The 27475-nt window shown below is 37.3% G+C and overlaps 1 protein-coding gene across 1 annotated transcript in view; it reads left to right on the top strand.

Annotated features, from left to right (window-relative positions):
- Positions 1–27475, top strand: part of UIMC1 (ubiquitin interaction motif containing 1) — a 128999-nt gene that overhangs the window by 56242 nt on the left and 45282 nt on the right. Inside the window, exons 4-9 of the mRNA XM_068980374.1 lie at positions 6528–6652; positions 7373–7478; positions 7794–8530; positions 14522–14586; positions 18652–18728; positions 26179–26279. Of these exons, the coding sequence (XP_068836475.1) occupies positions 6528–6652; positions 7373–7478; positions 7794–8530; positions 14522–14586; positions 18652–18728; positions 26179–26279 (1211 nt within the window). The remainder of the gene's footprint in view (positions 1–6527; positions 6653–7372; positions 7479–7793; positions 8531–14521; positions 14587–18651; positions 18729–26178; positions 26280–27475) is intronic.

The raw sequence follows: 27475 nt of genomic DNA, 5'->3' as shown, positions 1-27475 counted from the left end.
GTCCGACTCTTTGCGACCCCATGAATCGCAGCACGCCAGGCCTCCCTGTCCATCACCATCTCCTGGAGTTCACTCAGACTCACGTCCATGGAGTCCGTGATGCCATCCAGCCATCTCATCCTCGGTCGTCCCCTTCTCCTCCTACCCCCAATCCCTCCCAGCATCAGAGTCTTTTCCAATGAGTCAACTCTTCTCATGAGGTGGCCAAAGTATTGGGCCTCAGCTTTAGCATCATTCCTTCCAAAGAAATCCCAGGGTTGATCTCCTTCAGAATGGACTGGTTGGATATCCTTGCAGTCCAAGGGACTCTCAAGAGTCTTCTCCAACACCACAGTTCAAAAGCATCAATTCTTCAGTGCTCAGCCTTCTTCGCAGTCCAACCCTCACATCCATACATGACCACAGGAAAAACCATAGCCTTGACTAGACGGACCTTAGTCGGCAAAGTAATGTCTCTGCTTTTGAATATACTATCTAGGTTGGTCATAAGTTTTCTTCCAAGGAGTAAGTGTCTTTTAATTTCATGGCTGCAGTCACCATCTGCAGTGATTTTGGAGCCCCCCCAAAATAAAATCTGACACTGTTTCCACTGTTTCCCCATCTGTTTCCCATGAAGTGATAGTGTGAGATAAGGGTTAAATTGGAAAGCAGAGACATTACTTTGCCAACAAGGATCCGTCTAGTCAAGGCTGTGGTTTTTCCAGTGGTCATGTATAGATGTGAGAGTTGGACTGTGAAGAAAGCTGAGTGCCGAAGAATTGATGCTTTTGAACTGTGGTGTTGGAGAAGACTCTTGAGAGTCCCTTGGACTGCAAGAAGATCCAACCAGTCCATTCTAAAGGAGATCAGTCCTAGGTGTTCTTTGGAAGGAATGATGCTAAAGCTGAAACTCCAGTACTTTGGCCACCTCATGCGAAGAGTTGACTCATTGGAAAAGACTCTGATGCTGGGAGGGATTGGGGGCAGGAGAAGGGGACGACCGAGGATGAGATGGCTGGATGGCATCATGGACTCGATGGACATGAGTTTGAGTGAACTCCGGGAGATGGTGATGGACAGGGAGGCCTGGTGTACTGTGATTCATGGGGTCACAGAGTCAGACATGACTGAGCGACTGAATTGAACTGAACTGAACTGAAGGGTTAAAGGTTCATTTTTTCCCCTTATGGATATCCTGTTGTTCTGGTACCATTTGTTGAAAAGGCTTGTTGGTAGGAATCAAGTGAAAAATATTTGTGCATCTATTTCTGAATTTTCTATTACGTTATGTTTGATGAGCTTGTTTGGATTTTCATTGGGATTGTGTTGAATCAGTTTGGGGAGACTTGATATCTTATTTTCTGAATTATGTTGCTATTATTTTTTTCTCTAGTTTTTGTTAGAATTCACCAGTGATGAATGTCAGATAGCTTTGGATTTTCTGTATGGAGAGGTTTTTAATTACAGATTCATATTCTTTAATAGGTATAAGGCTGTTCAGATACTCTTTTTCTTCTGTGTTTGTTTTCATAATTTATGTTTTTCAGTGATATTTTTGTTTGTTTGTTTGTTTCAGTTAAGTCAGTGTTTCTCAGTCCTTTTTTCATTACTGTTCCCTGAAGGATCCTTTTTAGACTTTTTTTTTTCCTAGCCACCACTGTCCCCATGAAATTTTAATGCCATAGATAATGCTATATATTCTATTTATGTACTGACTTATACACCTGTACAGATTTCTTGGACTTCCAAGAACCAGTTTTTATCCACTTGGGGATGATATCATGCCAATTGAGAATGCATGCTTGATTGTCAAATTTATTGGCATAAAATTGTCCATGGTATTCTGTTTTTCTTTTCACGATTGTAGAATCTGTAGTGATATACCCCTCTTATTCCTGTATTGTTAGTTTACATGTTTAATTTTCTTCTTAATCAGTCTAATCAGAGATTTATAAATTTTATTGACCTTTTCATGGAACCAAGTTTTGTTATTAATTTTTATTTTCTGTGTTGTACACCATCTTCTATTTCATTGATATCTGCTCTTTATATTACTTTCTTCTTACTTTGGGTTAATTTTGCTCTTCATTGTTTAGCTTATTAAAGAGGAAAGCTTGGATCTCTGATTTTAAATTTTTCTTTTCTTATATGATCATGTAAAGCTATTCATATCCCTGTAAACATTGCATTATGTACTTCCAGAGATTTTGACTAGGAAAAAAAAGTCTAGAAAGGATTCTTCAGGGAATAGTAATGAAAAAAGGACTGAGAAATACTGACTTAATTGAAATAAATTAAAAACATCACTGAAAAACATAATTTATGAAAACTGACACAGAAGAAAGTACATCTGAATAACCTTATATCTATTAAAGAATTTGAATTTATAGTTAGAAAACCTCTCTATAAAGGAAATCTAAGGCCATCTGACATTCATTCACTGGTTAATTCTGATCTGTTTTCATTCTCATTAAGATCACTTTAAATTTATTTGGGTGCATTTTTTTATGTTGGAATTTAATCTTAGGGATCCTTCATCCTTACTGATTTTATTTTACTTTTTAAAAACAGGTTTAACATTTACCCGATTAAGTCAAAGATATACCAAAAGATATAGTCAAAGAAATGTCACTGCTTCCCTTATCCCTTCCACTTTGTACCCAACTACCTTTATATAACCATTTGAATTAATTTCTAATTCATCTTTCTTGTGTCACTCTTTGCAAAAATTAGCATACTATATAAACTTTTGTGTTTTGCTTCTTTTTTTTAGCTTAATACTGAATCTTTAAAATAATTCTATTCCTAGAGCATAGATACCTTCCTTATTCTTCTTACAGATTTATGTATGAATACCAAAATTTATTCAAGCAGTGTCCTGTGATGGTCATTACGTGTAGTCTATTGTTTTGCAAATTCAAACAATGCTGCAGTGAAAAATGAGTACATATTTGGTTTTGTTGTCATTGTTCAGTTGCTAAGTTGTGTCCAACTATTTGCAATCCTATAGACTACAGCATGCCAGGCTCCTCTGTCCTCCACTGTCCCCTGAAGTTTGCTCAAATTCTTACCCATTGAACTGGTGATGCTGTCTAACCGTCTCATCCTCTGTCACCCTCTTCTGCTTTTGCCTTCAATCTTTCCCAGCATCAGTCTTTTCCAGTGGATTGGCTCTTCACATCAGGTGGCCAAAATATTGGCGCTTCAGCTTTAGCATCAGTCCTTTCCTGAATATTCAGGGTTGATTTCCTTTAGGATTGACTAGTTTGGCCTCTTTGCAGTTCAAGGGACTCTCAAGAGTCTTCTCCAGCACCACAATTTGAAAGCATCAGTTCTTCAGTGTAGCCTTCTTTATGGTCCAACTCTCACATGCTGAAGCAGGCTGGTTGGTCTGCAGGTTACGGTTCTTGCCTCTGGCATGAGAGGTCCCAGTTTCAGGTCCCAGACGAGCCCCCAAGATGAAAGGTGGTTGCTGAGCCGTGAAAGACGCCGGGATTCTTGGCCTCTAGAGGAGAGGAATTCAATCTGGGGCCAGTGACGAAGCTTGATTACTCAGAACTTTTGTGTGATAAAGTTTTATTAAAGTATGAAAGAGATGGACAAAGCTTCTGGCATAGACATCAGAAGGGAGCAGAAAGAGTGCCCCCCTGCTAGCCTTTAGCAGTATGTTATATACATATCAGCAAGCTATTAATTAGAGAAAGGAGATGTCTCAGAGTGGCACCAGCCCCCTCACCCACAACATGCATTTTGAGATAACATTGGCTCCAGGTGAGTCATCCTGGGCCATAAAACGATTGACATGAATCTTAAATATATAGTTTCATTAACATAGATTAAGGAAATAGTGTATAAGTAAAACATATAGGTTTGTTGAGCCCTTATCTGAGTCTTAAGCAGAACAGAATTGAAGAGAGACAGAGTCTAGTGTAAATACATAGTTCATTAACATAGCTTAAGAAAACCGTTTCCATAAGAAAAATGCATTGGTTAGCTCAAGGTTTGAGAAAAGTTAAGTTCAGGTGGAACCAGGTGTCATCATGGCAACACAGAATTTTAAGGGAAACCTTTTAAATTTGTATAGAGAAGGGAATAAAATCTGACACTTGTGGTTTGTTTCCTCCTGCTGCTTAAAAGAGAGAGAAAAAATGCTAAGACTTGCAGCCTATTTCCTCCGTTTGGAGACCCCTGGCCTTCCTGCCTGTTACCCTCTCACTACTGGAAAAACCATAGCTTCACTATGCACACATTTGTCAGCAAAGTGATGTCTTTGTTTTTTAAATATGCTGTCTTGTGTATATTTATTTTTTTAAAAGTTGAAAATATATCGTTAGAGTACGTTGCTCGAATTGGGATTGCCGGGTCATATGTGTAGTTTGTTAGTCACTGCCAGAATCTTGTCCATAAGCATTGTACAAAATGGCAATATTATTTTTTATATTTATTAGCTAGAATAATTCTCTTTTGAAGTATTTTTTAAAATTTATTTAGTTTTAACTGGAGGATAATTGCTTTTCAATGTTGTATTGGTTTTGCCATACATCAGCATGAATCAGCCACAGGTATGCATATGTCCCCTCCCTTTGAAACCTCCCTCCCATCTCCCCCCCCACCCCGCTACATCCCAGCTCTCTAGGTTGTCACAGAGCACTGGGTTGAGCTCCCTGCATCATACAGCAAATTCCCAATGGTTATCTGTTTTACATATGGTAATGTGTATGTTTCAATGCTACTCTCCATTCATTCTACCCTCTCCTTCCCTCACTGTGTCTAACAAGTCTTTTCTCTATGTCTTCATCTCTGTTGCTGCTCTACAAATAGGTTAATCAGTACCATTTTTCTAGATTCCATATATATGTGTTAATATACAGTATTTGTTTTTATTTTTCTGACATGCTTCATCCTGCATAACAGGCTCTAGGTTCACCCACCTCACTACAACTGACTTTATTCCTTTAGGCTGAATAATAGTTATATATAGGTGAAAGTGAAAGTCACTCAGTTGTGTCCAACTCTTTGTGACTCCATGGACTATACAGTCCATGGAATTCTCCAGGCCAGAAAACTGGTTAACCGTTTCCTTTTCCAGGGGATCTTGCCAACCCAGGGATCAAACCCATGTCTCCTGCATTGCAGGCAGATTCTTTACCAGCTGAGCCACAAGGGAAGCCCGTTATATATATATATATACACCACACACACATATATACCACAACTTTATCCATTCATCTGTCGATGGACATCTAGGTTGCTTTCATGTCCTGGCTATTATAAATAGTGTTGCAATGAACATTGGGGTACATGTGCCTTTTAGAATGATTTTTCTCAGGGTATATGCCCAGTTGTGGGTTTGCTGGGTCGTATGGTAGTTTTATTCCTAGTTTGTTAGGGAATCTCCATACTGTTCTCCATAGTGGCTATATCAATTTACATTCCCACCAACAGTGCAAGAGGGTTCCCTTTTCTCTACACCATCTTATAACTCTTTAAAGAGAAGCTTCTTTTCATCTATTTGGTTATCTAGTAGTATAGCTTATATTGGAAGAATAAGACAAAAGCTTGGTTCTCTTTTTTTTTTTTTCAGTTTTCAAAATAATTGATTAATTGTTGATTGAATAACATATTGTTAACATTCTTCGACAGTGACCAATTAGTTTTTTTTTAAAGTACTATTATGAACTTATAGATTTAAACTTATTTGCGTGTTAGTCAACCAGTTGTGGCCAACTCTTTGTGACCCCATAGATTGTAGCCTGCCACCTCCTCTGTCCATGGAGTTCTCCAGGGAAGAATACTGGAGTGGGTTACCATTCCCTTCTCCAGTTAAACTTATTGTTTCAATTCATTGTATTTATTATCCTTGTTGATGTTTACTGGTCTCATTTTTGGCCATTGAGAACCTTTTTAAGTTGGGTCTTAAGTTCTTTTGATATAACCCTAGTAGTGTCTGGTAGATTCTTTGCTCATAGATATGACAGGTATTCTAATTCATCTATTAATATGTTTCATTCTCCAGACTTGCAGTCAACTACTCCTCTCCAGGGTACCCCAGTTGCTTTTAATGGGAAATGCTGTTTGCAGATGACACTCAGGTCTTTAGAGATGTTCTTTTCTACTGTATAAATCAGAAGATTCTGAAAAGTAAAATTACTCTGGCTTGATGTTGAGCATAAAGCAAATATGTATCAGTATGAAGTGATAGGTATTGAAAAACTCTGGATTGGGAGGTAGTTCCTCTTATTCACTCACCAGATATTACCTGTTAGGAGCCAGGTACTCTTCTCTTGTGCTGAAGATACAACAGTGAAGAAAAGTAGGCAGAAACTCTGCCTTCATAGGAGCTCACAGTTTCGTTAATCATGGACTCTTATAGCTGTTGCTACTGATCTTTACTGGTACCTTACCTTTTGGAGCTTTCCTTATTCACAAAATTGTACTAAGTGATCTTTAGTGTCTTCTCTTGAAAAGTTTAATAATTCTGTTTCTTGTCTACACACTTATTTAATGTTTGTGGTGTCACTCTCTCTCTTTTCCCTGTCTTCTTGCAGAAATGACAGAAGAAGAACAGTTTGCTCTGGCTCTCAAAATGAGTGAACAGGAAGCTAGGGAGGTGAACAGCCAGGAGGCGGAAGAAGAGGAGCTCTTGAGGAAAGCCATTGCGGAGAGCCTGAATGTAAATATGCTATGTTGAAAAAGTTTGTGAGCATTGATCAGCAATATTTTATTTCTGCAGCGTCATGGCTAATTAGGAACTAGCTGTAGTAAGTAGTTCATAGGGTTTTCAATTAACAGATATTTCCCATTATCATTTTTAAAATCTGTGTCAAATTGTGAACTCAATTTAGTGTTTTGTTAGTTCTATAGGGAAGAGTTTTTTACCTCACAGATTTTCAGTCCATGTCTTAAGAGAGCCATAGTATTTGGCAGCTTCTGAAAAGAGTTACTAAGTAATAAGAAACCAAAAGAGAGCAAGATAAGGTGCTTACTTTCCCTGTATTGTGGGGAAAACAAAGGGAATGAGAACTAGAGGTAGGTTATGAAGAGACAGAATGAGCAGTATTAAAAATTTTCAAATAATAATACATTGTGATTTGAATATGTGTAATTGAAGTTATTATAAATGTGAAAGATATTTGCCAGTGGCAGATCCTGAGCCATCCTTTATGCCATTCACTTTTCTATATTAGAAAAAGGTCTAGTATAGTGATCTAATACAGTGCTTTGTACATAGTAGGCATGTAGGCATTGTGGAATTTATTTGAATCGAGCATCTACGTTTTGGAGAGGAGAACCACTTAGGGACAGTGGACTCCTCTTTTTGTACTTCCTATGACCCTTCATGTATAGCTATCTTAATAATAAACCTGGTCTGGTGTGGGATCACTTGTTTCAGAGTTGCCGGCCTTCTGATGCTTCTGCTACCAGATCTCGACCTCTGGCCACTGGACCATCTTCACAGTCCCACCAACAGAAAACCACAGACTCTGGGACCACTGAAGGCATGTCTCCCTGTTCTGGCTCCTTCTTCTCATCAAGCATAACCATATCAGAGGGATATCATGCTGAGAGTAGATATACAGAAATGTCCAGAATCCCTTTGGTGGTATTAAAGAGGTTAAATCAGATAGTAGTTGAGTTCTCACTAATATCCAGCATACTTTTATCTCCCAGGAGAAGCCAACTTACTTTTGGTTAAACCCAAAGATGAGCCTTTTTTACCCACATTATGTAATTCTTGATAAGTGATAACTTACCAAACCCTCTTAATAAAAAATGGTTTGTCCTTAGCCCTACTTTTTCTCAAATACCTACAGGCATATGGCAGCTGGTACCTCCATCACTGTTTAAAGGCTCACATATCAGTCAGGGAAACGAGTCTGAGGAAAGAGAGGAGCCTTGGGACCACACTGAAAACACTGAAGAGGAGCCGGTCTCTGGCAGCTCAGGAAGCTGGGACCAATCAAGCCAGCCAGTGTTTGAGAATGAGAACGTTAAATGTTTTGACAGATGTACTGGCCACTTGGCTGAGCACACTCAGTGTGGGAAGCCACAGGAAAGTACTGGGAGGGGTTGTGCTTTTCAAAAAGCTGCCCAGGGTAGGGGGGACACATCTAGGCACTGTCTGCCTACCCCAGCAGATGCCAAAGGTCTCCAGGATATTGGGGGCACTGTACACTACTTCTGGGGTATTCCATTCTGCCCTGATGGAGTAGACCCTAACCAGTATACCAAGGTCATTCTCTGCCAGTTGGAGGTTTATCAAAAGAGCCTGAAAATGACTCAGAGGCAGCTCTTAAAAAAAAAAGGTTTTGGGGAACCAGTGTTACCTAGACCTCCTTCTCTGATCCAGAATGAATGTGGCCAAGGAGATCAGGCTAGTGAAAAAAATGAAGGCATCTCAGAAGATGTGGGAGATGAAGACAACGAGGAGAGGCAGGAGTCTAGGGCATCTGTCTGGCACTCAAAAACCAAGGATTTCCAAGAAAGTCCAATTAAAAGCTTGAAAGAGAAACTTTTGTTGGAGGAAGAACCAACAACCAGTCATGGTCAGGTAAGGGTCAGTGATGCTGTGATTAAGGATGATTTATTCACAGATTAAACAAGGATTATTTTAGCTGTTTTTTTTGTGTTGCCTTCTCCTCTCGGCTTTTAAAGTAGCACATATATGATCACTCTGAAAAGTTAGGAAAGTACAGAAGAGTGTAAAGAAGAAAAAATTGACCATAATACCAGCACCAAAAGGCAATCATTATTGCTTCTATGCATATAAAGTTATTTTTTTGTAAATTTTTCAACAAAATGAAGACTTTTCTGTATAAATTTTGTTCTTTCTCCTACTTAATAGCTTATTTTAGATCTTTTCCTATTCCTTATGCATTCTTGAAAACATTATTGTATCAGATGTATGTATCAGTTTATTTTTTGTTTTAAAATATGTATTTCTAAAAAGTTAAGTTTTTGAATAGGTAGTAATGTTCAACTGACTCAAAATTCAAAAAGATATAAATAAAGTTTGTCTTCTATCCCCATCCCCAGCCAACCAGTTCCCCTTCCTGGAGTCAACATTTATTACTGTTTTCTAGTGCATCCTTCTGAGGATTTCATGTGGTGCAAACAATGTGTATAGATACTTTTCCTCACCTTTTACACAGCTGATAGCATACTCTTCATTATTCTGTACCTTGCTTTTTTCATTTACTGTCTCTATGGGATCATTCCATAACAGTACATAAAGAATTTCTTCTTTTTCTTTTGGAGGGAGAATGTGTAATACACCATGTATGAATGAGTTTATTGTATCTAGTGTTCCTATTGGTGGACATTTAGGTTGTTTCCAAAATATTACTATTATAAACACTACTGCAGTGATTATTAATTTTTTTTAATTGGAAGAGGATTATTACTTTTGTGCATAAGATGTTTCATCTACATGGGAGATTTTATAGGGTAACTTGTTGGTATAATTGGTAGATCAAAGAATATATGTATTTACAATTTTGATAGCTGTTCCTAAATTGCCTTCTGTAGAGGTTGTATGCGTAGCAGCTTTCCCCATACCCATACCGGTACTGTATTGTCAGGACTTCTTGATCTTTGCCAGTCTGAGGATGAAACACAGTGGTATCATAGTGCAGTCTTAATTTTCACTTTTCTTATGTATGCTTGAGACGCATTTGTATTTCCTTTTTTGTCTGTTTACATCTTATGGGCATTTTTCTTTTATATCAGTCTTTTTCTTAGTGGTTTATAGACATCCTCTATGTATTAGGGGAAGTGGTCCTCTGTGATAGGAAGTGCAGGTAGTTTTCCAGTTGACTTTTTTACCTCACATAATCATGCGTTTCTTATTTTTGCTTGAGATTGTCAATAATTTACTGAAAATGATTTCCTATTTGGGCACATTTGCCTTTTAAGTCTTTTTCTGAGATACATAGATTATATTATATAGATGTATATTTGTATATATGGTAGGTTAAACTTATACAAATTCTTTATTAACTGTAATTTTCAAGGGTATAGAATATTTTATTACTGTACTGCTTTGTGTTGCTGTTTCTGTTATTGGACTCTTGAGTTTTTGGTTTTGTTTTACAGTCATGCTATTTTTATTTTTATTTTTTTGGTCTCTTAAGGGTTCAAGAAATGGTAGTGATGAGAAATTTCATTGCATTGTAGAGAGCATGGATTTGGAGTTTGAATTTTTATTTTAGTGTTTTAGTAACTGCCTTTGAGAAGGCCATTTAACTTCTGAATCTCAGTTTTAAAATATCTATAAAATGAAAGTAGTTATTCATATCTTTCAATAGTTTTAATGAATAAAGTGAATTCTGTGAAATGTCTAGTATAATACTTGGGAGATAATAGGCACTCAACAAATGGTAGTTTTCTCTAAGGGACCAGAAGGTTATTGATTGAAAATATATATGGGAATTTTTCTTCCCTAGCAGCCTTCTTCATCCATGTTCTAGAAAGATAGCTGTGTGGAAAGATAAAGCATTTTTCTTAACAGTTCTTCCAGTGATTTGCCTCTCTTCCAAAGGAAAGTTAAGTTATGCTTATGATAACATTTTGTTTATCCATTGTGATTCAGAGATGCTTCTTCTTAAAAGAATAAATTAAGTCCACAGAGTGAATGTTTAATATTTTACTGTAGTTCAAGTTGTTGGCTTGAAAGATCCCAGGGGCTGGAGTTTTAGAATACAGACTTGTGTCAGGTTCTGAGGTTTTAAACCAGTTCCTTTAGAATAGGCTGGAAGTGACTAGAACCTAATAGCTGGCTTTTTAGTTGAAGTTCTCTAACTTCATGAACAGGCCACCAAATACTACACATAGTATTATTATTTGGTACTATTTGGCTACAAGAAACCAAATCAGGCTAGCTTAATTTAAAAAAAGGACTCGATCATAAAAAAGATAGGTTCTCATAAATTCTCAAACAGAATGGTAAACCAAGCCTAGATAAGGTACTAGGTTTAGAAAATTCATCCCTGCCTCATAGTTATATCTGCTTCATTTTTCTCCCTGCAAACTGGCTTCCTTTGCTTCTCTGCTATACATGGTAGGTGGAAGACATTGATCGTCCAGTTCCCAAAGGTAAATACAGGTTACAGGAGATTTATTCTCTCCAAATTTCAACTTCAAACTTCTAGGAAATGACTTACGGCCCATATGGAGTTAGTCATCCTCCCCAGCCCAGTTGTCTGTGGTCCAGAGGGGCAATGATCCAAATTGTACAAATGGCTGTGAGCCTACTGCTGTGCCACCATTCAAGGGGAGTGAGGAACAGTCCTCAGGAAAAGGAGATCAGGTAGACAACCCAGCAAATACTCAGTTTAGTCACTAACATTAATTTTAGAAATCACTTAGAACTTGAAAAATGCCAAAAAGTGTAAAGAACAAAGTTGAAAGTATCCACAGTCTTACGATCCAATGATGTATTCCTTCATTTTTTTTCTGTACCTATTTTTTTTCTATAGTTTAGATCATATTGCTATATTTTTATATTTTAACTTAACATACAAACATTTTCTGATGTTAAAATTACTTATTTTTAATGGCTGCTTATGAGTTTACCATAATATTTAAATTATTTTCCTATTGATGGATATTTCAGTTGTGATAAACATCTAAGTAAAACTTTTATTTATTTAATTACACTAATTTGTGTCTTTAGGGATAGAGAACCAGAAAGATACTGGGTTAAAGAGTTATGAATGTAGAAAAAAAGACCTACTGTTTATTGCTAAATTGCTTTTAAGAAAGATTGTTCCAATTTGTACTATTTCCTTCCAGCAATGTATGAAAATGCCTAGTTCACTGCAGTCTTGCCAATGTAGAATAATATCTTTAAAAAACAAAGAGAAATTAATATCCTAATTCTATCAGCAAACAATGAAAATCTTGCAGTTGTGATTTCACATCTTGGTCTTTTGCTTTCAGGAACTGGGTAGAAAGAGTTTATGTGCTTGTTAAACATTTTCAGTGGCTTTGTATCACTGACTCAATGCACATGAGTTTGAGCAAACTCTGGGAGATAGTGAAGGACAGGGAAGCCTAGTGTGCTGCAGTCCATGGTGTTGCAAAGAGTTGGATGTGACTTAGTGACTGAACAACAGCATGGCTTTGCTGGAACTGCCCATATTTGAGACTCCTTGGTTAATAGAGATAGCAAGAGTCCCAGAAATAAGGACTCAGAGAAACATTTACCCTGGGGCAAATTACTTAGTCTATACGAAGGCTGCAGAAACTTTGTATAGACTAAGCGATTTGAATCAGATGATTGATAACTGGTTTCTGGCATCACTGCAATTATAGAGAAGATTTTAATGAAGATGGAGGGGTCATCTAAATGGCTTTACAGCAGGGAGAAGAAGGGTAGTATATTGATGTGGTCACTACTTTTCAGGGTCTAATCTTTGATTTTTAGTCCAGGTACTGGGATTTCTTTCCCAGGTTGTATGAGAATGTGAGAACTGACTTTGACTAACCAAATATCAAGCTGGTATGTATACCAAATCTCTGTTACTTTATTGTGGAAGAGAGACATTTTCATTGACCACAATACAAATACACCATCACACCTTTTTCAAGCTTGAAGGATCTGGAAGGCTAAAAGAATCATCAGAAAATGGAAATTTTAAGGTGTGGTTTAACTAGGCTGTGGAAAGACCTAATAAGCTACCAGTGCCTGATAGCAGAGGACATTCTGTGGTGATCAGATGATGTGTATGTCTATTTGCTTTCACTTGCAGATCACGATTTTGAAGCCACTGCTTGATTCTGGGTCTTTGGATTTTTCTTTTTTATTTGTTGCAAACTATCCATTTCCATTAGCATATTTGTTCATGCAGAGTACAGTGTCTTGATTAGGCCACCGGTTCCTTAGTGAAAGTTACATTCCTGTCATGCTTCTCTGTTCATTTTGATTAGCCGTGAATAGTCTAATCAGATTTTGTTTGCTTGTTTTGCTGTCTTATTTTCATATTCTGGAAGAACCTTACTTTGCCTCTGTGTTTAGATCACTGCCTTTGAGGTGTAAGTTTAGAAATTAAAAATGATTTATTGAAATAAAGACAGTTTTGGGATTCTGTATTGACATGGTTAGGAAGAAGATCATTTGGAGTCAGAAAGGTCCAAGCTCCACTTTGAACAACTCTATGATTTTGGGAAGAAAATTTAACCTGTTGAAGTTTCACGTTGCTCATTTTAAAAATAATTTAATAGCTTCTACTTCAGAAGGTTCATGTGAGGATTAAAGGATAATACGTGTAAAGTGATTAGCATAGGCCTGACACATAATAGGTGTAACAATAATTGAAAAAAAAATTAGACTGGAAAAGGTCGAGATGTGCTTTAGCCTAACATAGAGGTGGCAGTATCTCATAACTTGTTGATTAGTGCCTTATTTGTTTCTGAAGCCTGAGTCTTGATTGGCTAGTCATTCTAATAAAGTAAAATTCTATTAAATGGACACCAGGTGTCAGTATTTACCTTTTGGTGTTTTTTTTTAGATAACAGGAACAAAACTGTTTTGTAACCGTTGAGTTCAAACAAAAAGATAAGTATTTATTACTGTTGTATTTTAGTCCTTTTGACAGTTTTGTTCAACCCTCCTTTTTCATGATGACTACATTCCCAGTCATTGTACAGCTTTATCTTCTCTTTGACTGAGGACTCATCTAGGCTGTTCTTGTTTATTAGTATATTCCATCATTTACTTGAGAGATAGAGAGGTGCCTAACTTGTTTAGGTTATTTATATTCTGTTAGGAGACCCTGAAAACTTCAGCTTTATATCTGTTGGAAGAAGCTTCGCAGCCCAGGTACTTCATCAGAAGTACCCCTAAGTCAGCAGTAGCTGCTTTTCCCACACTTTTCCATGCATCTACGTTTAATGAGTTAACATTTGCACCAACTCTATTAATAGTCAAAGAAAATAATTTTTTCCTTATCCGGTCCCTATTTGTTGTGTTTCTTAAACGATATCTTTTGTAGCTAAATATTAACCATAGTGGCAGATTCATATCAAAAGGAATCTTTATAACCTTTTCTTTTGGATAGCCTATTTATGTCTTGGTTCTACCAAGAGATACTTCTTTCCATTGAGAGCTGAACTTTTCTCTGTATTTCTTCCTTCCACAACAAAAGCTTCATAATTGCTTTTCTGAAATCATAATTCATTTGACTCACTGATATTTATATGCTTTGTGTTTTACACAGTGCATTGTATAAATTATCTTGTTTAATTCTCACAGTAACACTGTGAAGCAGGTTTTAATACTATTTTAAGATGAGGAAACAGATTGAAATGTTACTTATCCAGGATTAAAAGTTAATAGGTCATTCACCTGTGATTTAAATTCCAGTGTTCTGATTCCACAGAATATGTTCTTTTTACTTAAAATCACTGACTTTTATAAAATGTTTTATTCTTATTACTATGTGCTGAGTGTTAATGTTGAACAATTACTATTTTTTTTTAAAGGAAGAAAAACCAGTTCATCTGTGCCTATATATTTAGGATGTTACATCTTTCTTTACAGTCTTCCCAACGACTCTTTGTTGAAGAAACCTCTGAAGAAGGAACTTCTGTACCTGCCTCACAGAGGTAAGATAAATATTATTATGGGTCTGAATTCTCCTCTGATAGTACCAGAATAAAAGATAGCCACATGAGTGAGACTGTATAGGAACAGCTTTCCCAGAGACCTTTTAGCTCTTTTATACACACAGCCAAAGAGAAATCGTTATCTTCCAGTTCTCAAATATGCATCTCATAGAAGCCTAGTGAATTAGGGTGGAAGAGATCTTAGAGGTTTACTTGTCTAACACAACTATCTTGGCACAAGTTCCATCTAAAGTGCTATTCCTGAAAAGCAGTCACATCCTGCTACTGTCTTAATGACATTCACTTCCTATGCCAATAACAAGGCTCTAGAATGATTTCTAAATCAAATCCCTAATACAATGGAAGTGAGAAATTGATTTAAGGGCCTAGATCTGATAGACAGAGTGCCTGGTGAACTATGGACGGAGGTTCGTGACATTGTACAGGAGACAGGGATCAAGACCATCCCCATGGAAAAGAAATGCAAAAAAGCGAAATGGCTTTCTTGGGAGGCCTTACAAATAGCTATGAAAAGAAGAGAAGCGAAAAGCAAAGGAGAAAAGGAAAGATGTAAGCATCTGAATGCAGAATTCCAAAGAATAGCAAGAAGAGATAAGAAAGCCTTCTTCAGTGATCAATGCAAAGAAATAGAGGAAAAGAACAGAATGGGAAAGACTAGAGATCTCTTCAAGAAAATTAGAGACACCAAGGGAACATTTCATGCAAAGATGGGCTCGATAAAGGACAGAAATGTTATGGACCTAACAGAAGCAGAAGATATTAAGAAGAAGTGGCAAGAAAACACAGAAGAACTATACGAAAAAGATCTTCATGACCAAGATAATCGCGATGGTGTGATCACTCACCTAGAGCGAGACATCCTGGAATGTGAAGTCAAGTGGGCCTTAGAAAGCATCACTACAAACAAAGCTAGTGGAGGTGATGGCATTCCAGTTGAGCTATTTCAAATCCTGAAAGATGATGCTATAAAAGTGCTGCACTCAATATGCCAGCAAATTTGGAAAACTCAGCAGTGGCCTCAGGACTGGAAAAGGTCAGCCTTCATTCCAATCCCTAAGAAAGGCAATGCCAAAGAATGCTCAAACTACCACACAATTGCACTCATCTCACACGCTAGTAAAGCAGTGCTTAAAATTCTCCAAGCCAGGCTTCAGCAATACGTGAACCATGAACTTCCTGATGTTCAAGCTAGTTTTAGAAAAGGCAGAGGAACCAGAGATCAAATTGCCAACATCTGCTGGATCATGGAAAAAGCAAGAGAGTTCCAGAAAAACTTCTATTTCTGCTTTATTGACTATGCCAAAGCCTTTGACTGTGTGGATCACAATAAACTGTGGAAAATTCTGAAAGACATGGGATTACCAGACCACCTGACCTGCCTCTTGAGAAACCTATATGCAGGTCAGGAAGCAACAGTTAGAACTGGACATGGAACAACAGACTGGTTCCAAATAGGAAAAGGACTATGTCAAGGCTGTATACTGTCACCCTGCTTATTTAACTTCTATGCAGAGTACATCATGAGAAATGCTGGGCTGGAAGAAGCACAAGCTGGAATCAAGATTGCTGGGCAAAATATCATCACCTCAGATATGCAGATGACACCACCCTTATGGCAGGAAATGAAGAAGAACTTGATGACGGTGAAAGAGGAGAGTGAAAAAGTTGGCTTAAAGCTCAACATTCAGAAAACTAAGATCATGGCATCTGGTCCCATCACTTCATGGCAAGTAGATGGGGAAACAGTAGAAACAGTGGCTGACTTTATTTTTCTGGGCTCCAAAATCGCTGCAGATGGTGATTGGAGCCATGAAATTAAAAGACGCTTGCTCCTTAGAAGGAAAGTTATAACCAACCTAGATAGCATATTCAAAAGCATAGACATTACTGTCCCAACAAAGGTCCATCTAGTCAAGGCTATTGGAGAAGGCAATGGCACCCCACTCCAGTACTCTTGCCTGGAAAATCCCATGGATGGAGGAGCCTGGTAGGCTGCAGTCCATGGGGTCGCTAAGTCGGGCACTACTGAGCGACTTCACTTTCACTTTTCACTTTCATGCATTGGAGAAGGAAATGGCAACCCACTCCAGTGTTCTTGTCTGGAGAATCCCAGGGACAGAGGAGCCTGGTGGGCTGCTGTCTGTGGGGTCGCATGGAGTTGGATATGACTGAAGTGACTTAGCAGCAGTAGTAGTCAAGGCTATGGTTTTTCCAGTGGCCATGTACGGATGTGAGAGTTGGACTATAAAGAAAGCTGAGCACTGAAGAATTGATGCTTTTGAACTGTGGTGTTGGAGAAGACTCTTGAGAGTCCCTTGGACTGCAAAGAGATCCAACCAGTCCATCCTAAAGGAGATCAATCCTGGGTGTTCTTTGGAAGGACTGATGTTAAAGCTGAAACTCCAATACTTTGGCCACCTGATGCAGAGAGCTGACTCATTTGAAAAGACTCTCATGCTGGGAAAGATTGAGGGCAGGAGGAGAAGGGGAAGACAGAGGATGAGATGGTTGGATGGCATCACTGACACAATGGACATGGGTGGACCCCGGGAGTTGGTGATGGACAGGGAGGCCTGGTGTGCTGTGGTTCATGGGGTCGCAGAGTCGGACACGACTGAGCAACTGAACTGAACTGAACTGAAAGGTTGATTGGTTATAAACTGCATTAATTAGATCAGACATCCAGTTATTTTTCTCTTTTATCATTAGTTGACCTTTGGGGATTATTCAAGAGCTTAATTTTGTGTTAACTGACTGTCATCTCCCAAACAGTAGTTGAGGCCCAATCATCATTTGCTGTTACTTAAGTTGATGTTCTTAGGCTTTTGGTTAAGTTGATAATACTGGGTGTTTCCTCCTGAGCTAAAGAATGTGACTTTGGTTTGATTCCTGCTGTTTAGACAGTTTTGGAAGTGGTTTTAACTGGAGTAGGCCTTCTGCTTCCTGCAGGCCTCTCTGCTTTGTTGTGGTGAGCCTTCTGCAGAGCAGATGTAGGTTTTAATAAATGATTATACGCTTTGTCACCAGGAGAGAGTTGGAATTGCAGGCAATGTGGTTTGACTTCAAATTGATTAGCCCATTTAATAAATGTCAGCAAATTGTTTTGTGATGGACCCTTTGAATAGAGCTCTAATATTACCTACAGAATAAACTGTATCTGGCTTAGGTTTATAACAAATGCTCTGAGATGTTTTATTTAGAGGGAGTAATCACTTGTGGTTTCTTATCAGGATTTGATTATTTATCATGAATCAGTGGTGGTTATTCTCTCTTCTCTGTGGTTCTTGGTTGCTGTGAGGATTTGTGTTTTTAAGCATTCTCTTGCATACTTGATTAAACTAATTGTAAAGCTCTGTGAAGCATGAGGGGGCTAGCTCAGATGCTCAGATCTCTAAGCCATGTGCTCCTATGTCAAGAAGAAATTGCACTCCATGAGCAGTCAGGGTAAACCAAAAGATTGGATGATGGTAGCCTTTCATAATTATGTTTTCCTCAGAAGAGATACTCAGCTTGGTTGGACAGATTTTTGCTGTAGGCAGTTTGGAATTGTATCTTATTTTTGTTGCATGTAGAGCTACATCTTGAGATAAATAGGAAATTTAACTGCAAGGTGAGGGAAAACCTATTGTGTCAGAAGAATCTTCACATCTTCTCTTATGAGTTTACAAAACTCTAGCTTTCAGAAGGCTGAGATGGAGACTGTAAAACACTTTTGACATCCTTATATTGGAGTAGAGTTTTTTTTTGGTTTTCTGTGATTCCATGGAGAGTCCTTACCCTTCAACCTTCCTTTGTGAAGACTCCAAAAGGGGATTCTTTTCATTCAGTGATTTCACTGAAACCAAAGTTGTAAGCATATTTATTTTCCCTGTTTTGGACTTGGAGTTTTCACTGCTGATTCCTTGCTTCCCTGTTGTGCTTTTGTGGTGTTGGACAGCAGGTATCAGATTACCTGTGGCTTTGTGAAAGACTAACCATTGCTTTTGGTCCTGTGTTCTGATTTATTTTACTGGGAATTCACTGGGGGTTTGATTCTTTTTTCAGCGTTGCTGCTTTGACCAGTAAGAGAAGCTCAGCCTTTATGCCAAAGAGTTCTGCAGAGGAAATCACTGTGTGTCCCGGTAAGTACCCCACTGTGTTTTTACTAGTTTCTGGTCCCTACCTTTTTGTGTCTATTAATTTTTCTGACTTTTCCAACCCACTCTCAGGAGGTTTATGTGTGATTGATGTGTGTATGTGTTCATACAACACGTATATATATATACATATACACTTATTTTGCTGGACATTGGCTCTGCATCTCACCTTTTCTCTTCTTAGAGATAGTTTGAAATTTACATGGCTCTTTTGTCTGCTTGTTTACTTACTGGTGTCATCAGAGATGGCAGCAAAGCCTTCGGAGCGTTTAAATCTACATTCAGAGCCTAGAGGACTTTATGGTTTGGTTTATGGGTTCTTAAAGTGGGTTGTCCTCAAAGTGGGTTGCATGTCATTAAGCAGTTTTTTTCACTGAGGCTTTTACTGGTTAGTTTTACATTGCCATTCGTGGAGTCAATTGCATAGGGAGTTCAGAAATTGAATTTTTTGCACAGTTCTGTCATTGACTTATTTTTAATCTCCAAATAGATACTTAACCTGGTTAAGTATTGTACTTTGCTTTTGTTAATAATAATGATGAAAATATACATGTACTTTGTTTAAGGTTTGAGAAGATGTTTATTGAAAGTTGCACGTGAAAATGTTTTGATGTACAAAATAATGTAAAATGAACTAAGATATCCATTATCTAAGTGAACTCTTGAGTTGAATCATTGTATATATGAAGGATTATTTTGTGATATGAATCACTACTTTCTAAGGAATTTGTTTTAGCTTAAATATATATATATATATATAGTATATTTGGCTTTTCTTAAAAATGAGGGCTAGTAAGTTATCAGTAGCCTCATTCATGTGAGTAACTTCCTCTTAACATTTAAACTCTTTGGACAGCGAGAATTGGACAAATGTTGCCTTAAGTCATATTTAGTTTTTCCTGAGATTGCATGTAACCTGTTGGGGTCAGAGAGACTCGTAGTTTTCTTATTTTGGTTTCTTTCAAGTTTTTTCCCACAGATACTCGTATTTAGTTTACACATTAGTCTAGGAAAGTCCTGCCAAAGTTTAAACATTTGACAACACATTATAAAAGTCTTTATTTATTTTTAAAGTTTAACTGTGTCATTTTTGTTGAAAGTGGTTTCTTTATTATTTGAAGTTTATGTGAATTATTGTCTAATGATGGCACTACCAAGTGCCATGATTTTGGCAGAAGCTCTCAGGAATACGGTGTCATTTTTGTGAAAAAATAGCATTACTCCCTCTCCATCTAGGCCTGTTGACCTATGTCATCTAGAGGGAAGCAGTAAGTTAAGGATGATGGCGTGTGGCATCACCCTGGGATCTTACAGGAGGAACCTGCAAATACAATAATATTGAAATCCTAATGAGAGGAAAGTTAATGAGGAAAAAGCAAGCCCTTCATCACTGTGGTTATATAACTTTTGTGATCATGATTTGCTGTCATTAACCTGCTAATTAACTCCAACTGTTTGTTGATATAAGCCACTTCTAAATGAGTTAGGTAAAAGGTTTCCCTAACATTATTGTTCTTTTTGCTAAGAAAGTATAACTACTTCTCTATGGAGCTAGACTCCTGAGTCTCTATAATTTAGTGGCTTAAAGACTTAAACATAAGACACCATAAAACTCCTAGAAGAGATCATAGGCAAAGTATTCTCTGATATAAATTATATCAATGCTTTCTTAGGTCAGCCCCCCAAGGCAATAGAAATAAAAGCAAAAATAAACAAATGGGACCTAATAAAACTTACAAGCTTTTACATAGTAAAGAAAACCATAAACAAAGCAAAAGATAACCAATTGAGTGGGAGAAAATATTTGCAAACTATACAACCAACAAGGATTTAATTTCCAAAATAGACAAACAGTTCATATACCTCAACAACAAAAATCAAACAACCTAATCAAAAAATGGGCAGGAGACCTAAATAGACATTTCTCCAAAGGTGAAATACAGATGGCCACCAGGCACATGAAAACATGCTTAACTTTGCTAATTATTAGAGAAATGCAAATCAAAACTGCAGTGAGGTACCATTGACCTCACACTGGTCAGAATGGCCATCATTAAAAAATCTAAACCTACCTTTGAAATAGAAACAGACTCACAGACCTAGAGACAAACTTTTGGTTGCCAAAAGGGAGTGAGGGAGGGATAAGTAGGAGGCTTGGGTTAACAAATGCAAACTGTTAAGGATAAACAATAAGGTTCTTCTGTATAGCACATAGAACTATATTTCATTTCCTGTGATACACCATAATGGAAAAGAATGTAAAAAGATGCATATATATGTATAACTGAATCATTTTGCTGTACAACAGAAATTAACACAACTTGTAAATCAACTATACTTCAATAAAAATAAAATATATAATTTAGAAGCTATATATAAAAATTTGTCCTAAATGAATGAAACACAGATTGAGTATAGTAGTCCATCTTACCTAGTTTGTTTTGTCTCATATTGCTTGCAGTTCCTGGGGTCTGATACTCAAATTATAACATCATCTTAGTGAAGAAGCAGGATTACAACATCATGCCCACATTGTGCATGATGCTAACATTATTTCTATGAAGCTAATGTCCTCTTAATTTGTCACTATCATTGAATACATAGTTAAATGTTTCAGCCATTTACAGAAAGCTTAATGAAGGACTTTTATTGTTACAGTGGTACAAGCAGTGAGCAGCTCTTTTATTTTCTAACAGATTAAATGTCATTTTTGAAAATAACTCTCAGGAAAGCTTGATAGAGAAGATTTTGAAGTTTATACACTATAAGTCTTTTTCCAACAAGGTGGTGAAATCTGTGTGTGTAACCAGTTTCAAAAAAATTATGATGTATTAAAATATGATTAACACTAGAAATGTATATAATCGTTCTTTGATGATTGAGAAGCTACCTCAGTACCTTTTAAGTATACTATTTGCCCAGCATTGGCTGCTTATTGTATTTGTGAAGCACAGAAATACCAGTTAGATGTATAGTGTGTATAGTGTAGATAACAGAAAACTTCCTGGATTGTGTTCTCAGATAAATTTCCTTTCTGGACTTATTGTCATCTTTTGAAATATTGTTTCTGTTCTTTTATCAAGTGATAGATGTCTAGACCAGAGGATGACAAACTTTTTCTGTTGGGTTGGTGCAAATGTAATTGTGGTTTCAGACTGGGAATTTTAAATCATTATCACTAGGCTCAAACACATCTTTATTAATCAAAATAGGAACTGTTACAGTCAACACATTTTGCCAACTAGAAATAAGTTTGTTTATTCCTGTAGCATAAAAATCTGTGTTTTGGGATTCGATGAACGCTTAGAAAGCATTTTCTGCCTCCTGCTGGTTGTGAAAGCACTTTCCCTGCAAAAAGGTTATCGAGATGGTTGAAGAAGTGGTAGTCATTGGCGAAAAAATAAAATCAGGTGAATATAGATGAGGCAGAACTTTGTACCCCAATTTGTTCAACTTTTGAAGCATTGGTTGTGTGATGTGCAATTGGATGTTGTACAGAAAAAAAGCCCTTTCTTTTGACCAATGCTGGCTGTGGGCATTGCTGTTTTTGGTGCATCTCATTGATTTGCTGAGCATACTTCTCAGATGTAATGGTTTGGCTGGGATTCAGAAAGTTGTAGTGAATCAGACAGGCAGCAGACCACCAAACAGTGACCATGACCTTTATTGGTTCAGGTTTGACTTAGGGAAGTGCTTTGGATTTTCTCGGTCCAGCCTCTGAGCTGGTTGTCTCCAGTTGTCTTATAAAATCCACTTTTGGTCACATGTCACAAGCTGATCTAGAAAATGGTTCATTTTTGTTGCACAGAATAAGAGAAGATGACACTTCAAAATGATGATTGTTTTGACTTGTGGTCAGCTCAAGAGGCACCCACTTTCTGAGCTTTTTCACCTTTCCAATTTGCTTCAAATGGCAAATGATCATAGAATGGTCGACATTTTCTTTGGCAACTTCTTATGGAGTTGAAAGAGGATCGGCTTCAGTGATTGCTCTCAGGTGGTCATTGTCACCTTCTATTGGCTGGCCACAATGCTTGTCTTCAAGGCTCTTGTCTTTGCAGATCTTCTTGAACAGCCACTGCACTCTACGTTCATTAGCAGTTCCTGGGCCAAATGTGTTGCTGATGTTGCAAGTTGTCTCTGCTGCTTTACAACCCGTTTTGAACTTGAATAAGAAAATTGCTCAAATTTGCTTTTTGTCTAACATCATTTCCCTAGTCTAAAATAAATATAAAATAAACAGCAAGTAATAAGTCATTAGCAAAAAAACATAAAATGAGAAATGCACATTCAGTTCAGTTCAGTCTCTCAGTCGTGTCCGACTCTTTGCAACCCCATGAATTGCAGCACACCAGGCCTCCCTGTCCATCACCAACTCCTGGAGTTTACCCAAACTCATGTCCATCGAGTCGGTGATGCCATCTAGCCATCTCATCCTCTGTCGTCCCCTTCTCCTCCTGTCCCCAATCCCTCCCAGCATCAGGGTCTTTTCCAGTGAGTCAACTCTTCGCATGAGGTGGCCACAGTATTGGAGTTTCAGCTTCAGCATCCATCCTTCCAATGAACCCCCAGGACTGATCTCCTTTAGGATGGACTGGTTGGATCTCCTTGCAGTCCAAGGGACTCTGAAAGAGTCTTCTCCAACACCATGATGTGTAACATAACTGCATTTATTTAAGAATGTATTCTAATATCAAACAGCAGATTTCAACAGCACAAAAGCAAAATTACTTTTGCACCAACCGAATATAAAAAGACTAGATAATAAATATTTTAAGCTTTGTGGGCCATACAAAGTACTTGAAATTACTCTGCTATTTTAACTTGAAAGCATTCATAGACAGTATAAAGAAGAATGAATGTGGCTGTGTCCCATTAAAACTTTATTTTCAAAAACAGGCAACTGGCTCTACTTGAACTGGTTGCGGACCCCGGAACCAGAGCGTGAGGGGTCCCCATCTTGCTGGGTTGGCCAAAAAGTTCCTTCAGTTTTAAAAGTAAAAATAAAAGATACATTTTTTTATTTTCACCAAGAACTTTATAGAACAGTGTATTCATTGTTTTGTTCCACTACCTTCTGCCATTTTCCAGGCAACTTCATAATTCCATTTTCCCAAAACTTATTATTTTATTTTTTAGCAAAGAACTGCTCCAAAGCCTTTTACAATCTTCCAGAGAAAGAAAATTTTTTCCATTAAGAGAATTTTGTAGAGACCAAAATAAACGTGCATCTGAAGATACAACTTTTGGCGAATACAGCAGAATGAACTTCCTAGCCAGGATATAGCAGTTTTTGCCTGGTCATCAAAGAAACATGCATCATGCATTATTTTGATGGAAGATTATGTATTTTCTTTTGACTAATTCTGGACCCTTTTCATTGAGTGCTGCTTTCAGTTGGTCTAATTGGGAGTAGTACTTGTTGGAATTAATCATTTAGCTTTCCAGAAGGACCTCATCATAGAAGGCTCCCTTCCAATCCCATTATATATACAGCATCACCTTCATTGGATGATCAGCCTTTGGTGTGGTTGGTGATGGTTCTTCTTACTTGCTCCATGATCTCTTCCATTCCACATCATTGTACAGTATGCACTTTTCACTGCCTGTCACAACTTGCTTTAAAAACAGAATGTTTTCGTTGCATTTAAGTAGAGAATTGCATATGGAAGTATGGTCAAGAATGCTTTTTCTGCTTAATTTATGTGGCACCCAAACATCAAAGCTATTAACATAACCAAACTGGTGCAATTTTTTTTCAACACTTGATTTGGATATTTTGAGTATGTCGGCTTTCTCCTGTGTGGTTAATGTTGATTATTCTCAGGTGATGTCTTGATTTGATTGCTGTCAACTTTAACTGGTTGACCTGACTGTGGAGCATTGTCCAGCCAGAAATCTTCTGCACAAAATTTCGCAAACCGCTTTTGACACATTCAATCAGTCACAGCACCTTCACCATATACTGCACAAATCTTTTCTTGTTTCAGGTGCATTTTTACCTTTCTTGAAGTAATAAAGCATGATATGCTGATAATGTTGTTTTTTTGCTTCTGTTTACAATACTAAAATGGCTACACAAAACCCACCAGTTTTGATAGGTTTTTTAAAAAATGCATGCTGATATAACAGCTGTCACAATACAATCTAATAAAATTGTTTCAAATGAAGTTAAAGACAACCAAGTGCTAGTAGAGCCATTGTACAGAAAAAAAGCGAAACCTTTTGGCCAACCCAATACTTCTTATTGCTAGTAGCCTATACAGTGCCTGGAACTTCTTTCATAAATATGTATTGCATTAATGTTGAATTAGTAGATGCTGCTTAAAGAATAGTTAAAGACATATCTTCGAGAATGTATTTGTAGTTCTGCTCCCAATTTTTATGTCTTCTCTAATCATCCCTTTAGCCTCAAGAATTAGCATTGGCAATGTTTTGTTTTAAATGTGTAAATATACTTTAAAGCCAGAACTGTGCTGGAAAAGAAGCCAAATGGATTAACAGATGAATGGATAAACAAATTGTGATATAGCCATACAGTGGAATGCTATTAAGCGGTAAAAAGGAATGAACTACTGATATATGTAACAACATGAATGCTTCTCATACACATGCTAGAAGAAAGAAATCAGACACAGAACATGACACACTGTGTTATTTCATTTATATGACTTTCTAGAAAAGGCAAAACTGTAGGAACATAAGGTAGATTGGTCATTGTAAGGAGCCAAGTGGGAGGAGGATTGACTGCAAAGGGGTACATAAGAACTTTTGAGGGTGCTTGAAATATTTTATATCTTGATTGTGGTTATGTGATATAAAGATGCCATGTATACATTGTATGCATTTGTCAAAACTTACTGTATACTGAAAATTGGTGCATTCTGTTATATATAAATTATGCTTCAGTAAAGTTCTTTTTTTTTAAATGGAGATAAGCATTAAAAATTTTCTTTAAATTTATTTAGTTTTGGCTGTGCTGAGTCTTCGTTGCTGTGTGGGCTTTTTCTGTATTGTGGTGAGCGGGGGCTACTCTCTAGTTGTGATGTGTGGGTTTCTCATTGCTCTGGCTGCTCTTGTAGAGCACAGGATCTGTAGAGTGCAGGGCTTCAGCAGCTGTGGCATGTGAGCTCAGTAGTTGCAGCTCCCGGGGTCTAGAGCACAGGCTCTATAATTGTGGCACATGGACTTAGTTGTTTCGTGGTGTGTGGAATCTTCCCAGACCAGGGATCCAACCCATGTCTGCTGCTTTAGCATCTGGATTCTTTACCACTGAGCCACCAGGGAAGCCCTCAGTAAAGTTTTAAGAAGAAACAAGCTTGATTTATATTGCTACTGCAGTATTATCTATCATAGTCTAAGGAAATAAGTGTTTTCTTTTAACTATGAAAATACAAACTGAAAATTAATGAAGTTTTGATTTTTTAAATTGCAGAGACACAGCTAAGTTCTCCTGAAACTTTTGACCTTGAAAAAGAAGGCTTTCCAGATGGCAGAGAGACCCTGGATGAAGTAAGAATAATGGCAGATAAAGAGGTGAATATTACTTTTAATTTTTCTCAGTGTTTTCTTTCTACTGGTCGTCCTTTCTCTGATGCAGTATTGACCTTGGATGAAGAGATTTAAGTGACAGTGGGTTAGGTTTTTATCTTAGATTCTTAAAAGTGAGTTCAGCACTATTTCTAAATATAACAGTAATTCCATTTCTTCAGTATTGTAATATGCTTTATTATGTCTAGTACAGATGGGAAAATGGAGATTTAGGATGTTTGAGTAGTGTTGACCTAAAAAATAGTCACAACCTAGAAGCTGAGAGTTATGTTTTATTTGGTGGGAATTTTTAGGGGGGAGGAGTCAGGTTATACAGAAACTCTTAACATGGAGCAGGTAATCTAAACATCAAAAGGTTATTGTTAATTAAGGAAAACCAAATATCTCAAGAAATTTAATGCTTTTCTTTGTGTGGGAAGATGCAAGAGTCTGGGCTTACTGAAATCATTCCTTTCATATGCATCTCAGCTGTCTGGAGCCAGTGCTCACCCTGGGGAGTGGTTGATGGCTCCTGATAGCAGGCATTGTTCTTCCTGGGCTCAGAAATTCACATTTGGAGGGCCAGAATCCCTGATGGCTATGACAGTCATGTTTATTGATGTGACAGGAAATACTCCATTTCATAGTAATTTGCTCAGATTCAGACTGCTAATAATGATAGCACCAGAATTTGGGCATAGATTTGTCTCCAAAGTCCTGGAGCATTTTCTGTTAACATAATGATGTAACAGAGATGAACAATCTTGGAAAAAGTTGCTACCTTTATATTGTGACCTAACTTTCAGCCCTAATTTTGAGATGTGATCAGAAATGCAAAATCTGGATAACAGCATGATAAAATAAGTCAATCTGTATTTGTACTAGTACCTTTCTTAAGTTCACATATCTGACATTAACCATAAGGCTGATTGACACAAGTTCATACGCCTGATTAAGATTCAGTGCATATTTTTTCATGTTGAGTCTGACAAAACAATTTAAATATCAATAACTCTTTTAAAGAATTTAGACCTTTAAAATGTGTTGTGAAAAGTAGCCTGAGACTTAAACTAGTTTTTCATGAAAATAAATTTTTTGGTTACACATGTGCATACGTTTTATTCTGAGCAATGCTCTTATTCTCAGCTTCATTCTCTTATTCCTTTTTATATTGTACATTTTTTTGAAAACAATTTTTGCCT

Source organism: Capricornis sumatraensis, chromosome 9 (genome assembly GCF_032405125.1).
Source record: "Capricornis sumatraensis isolate serow.1 chromosome 9, serow.2, whole genome shotgun sequence".
In the NCBI taxonomy this organism is placed as follows: Eukaryota; Metazoa; Chordata; class Mammalia; order Artiodactyla; family Bovidae; genus Capricornis; species Capricornis sumatraensis.
Note: the sequence above shows the minus strand (reverse complement) of the source record. Positions and strands in the feature narration are given on the sequence as shown.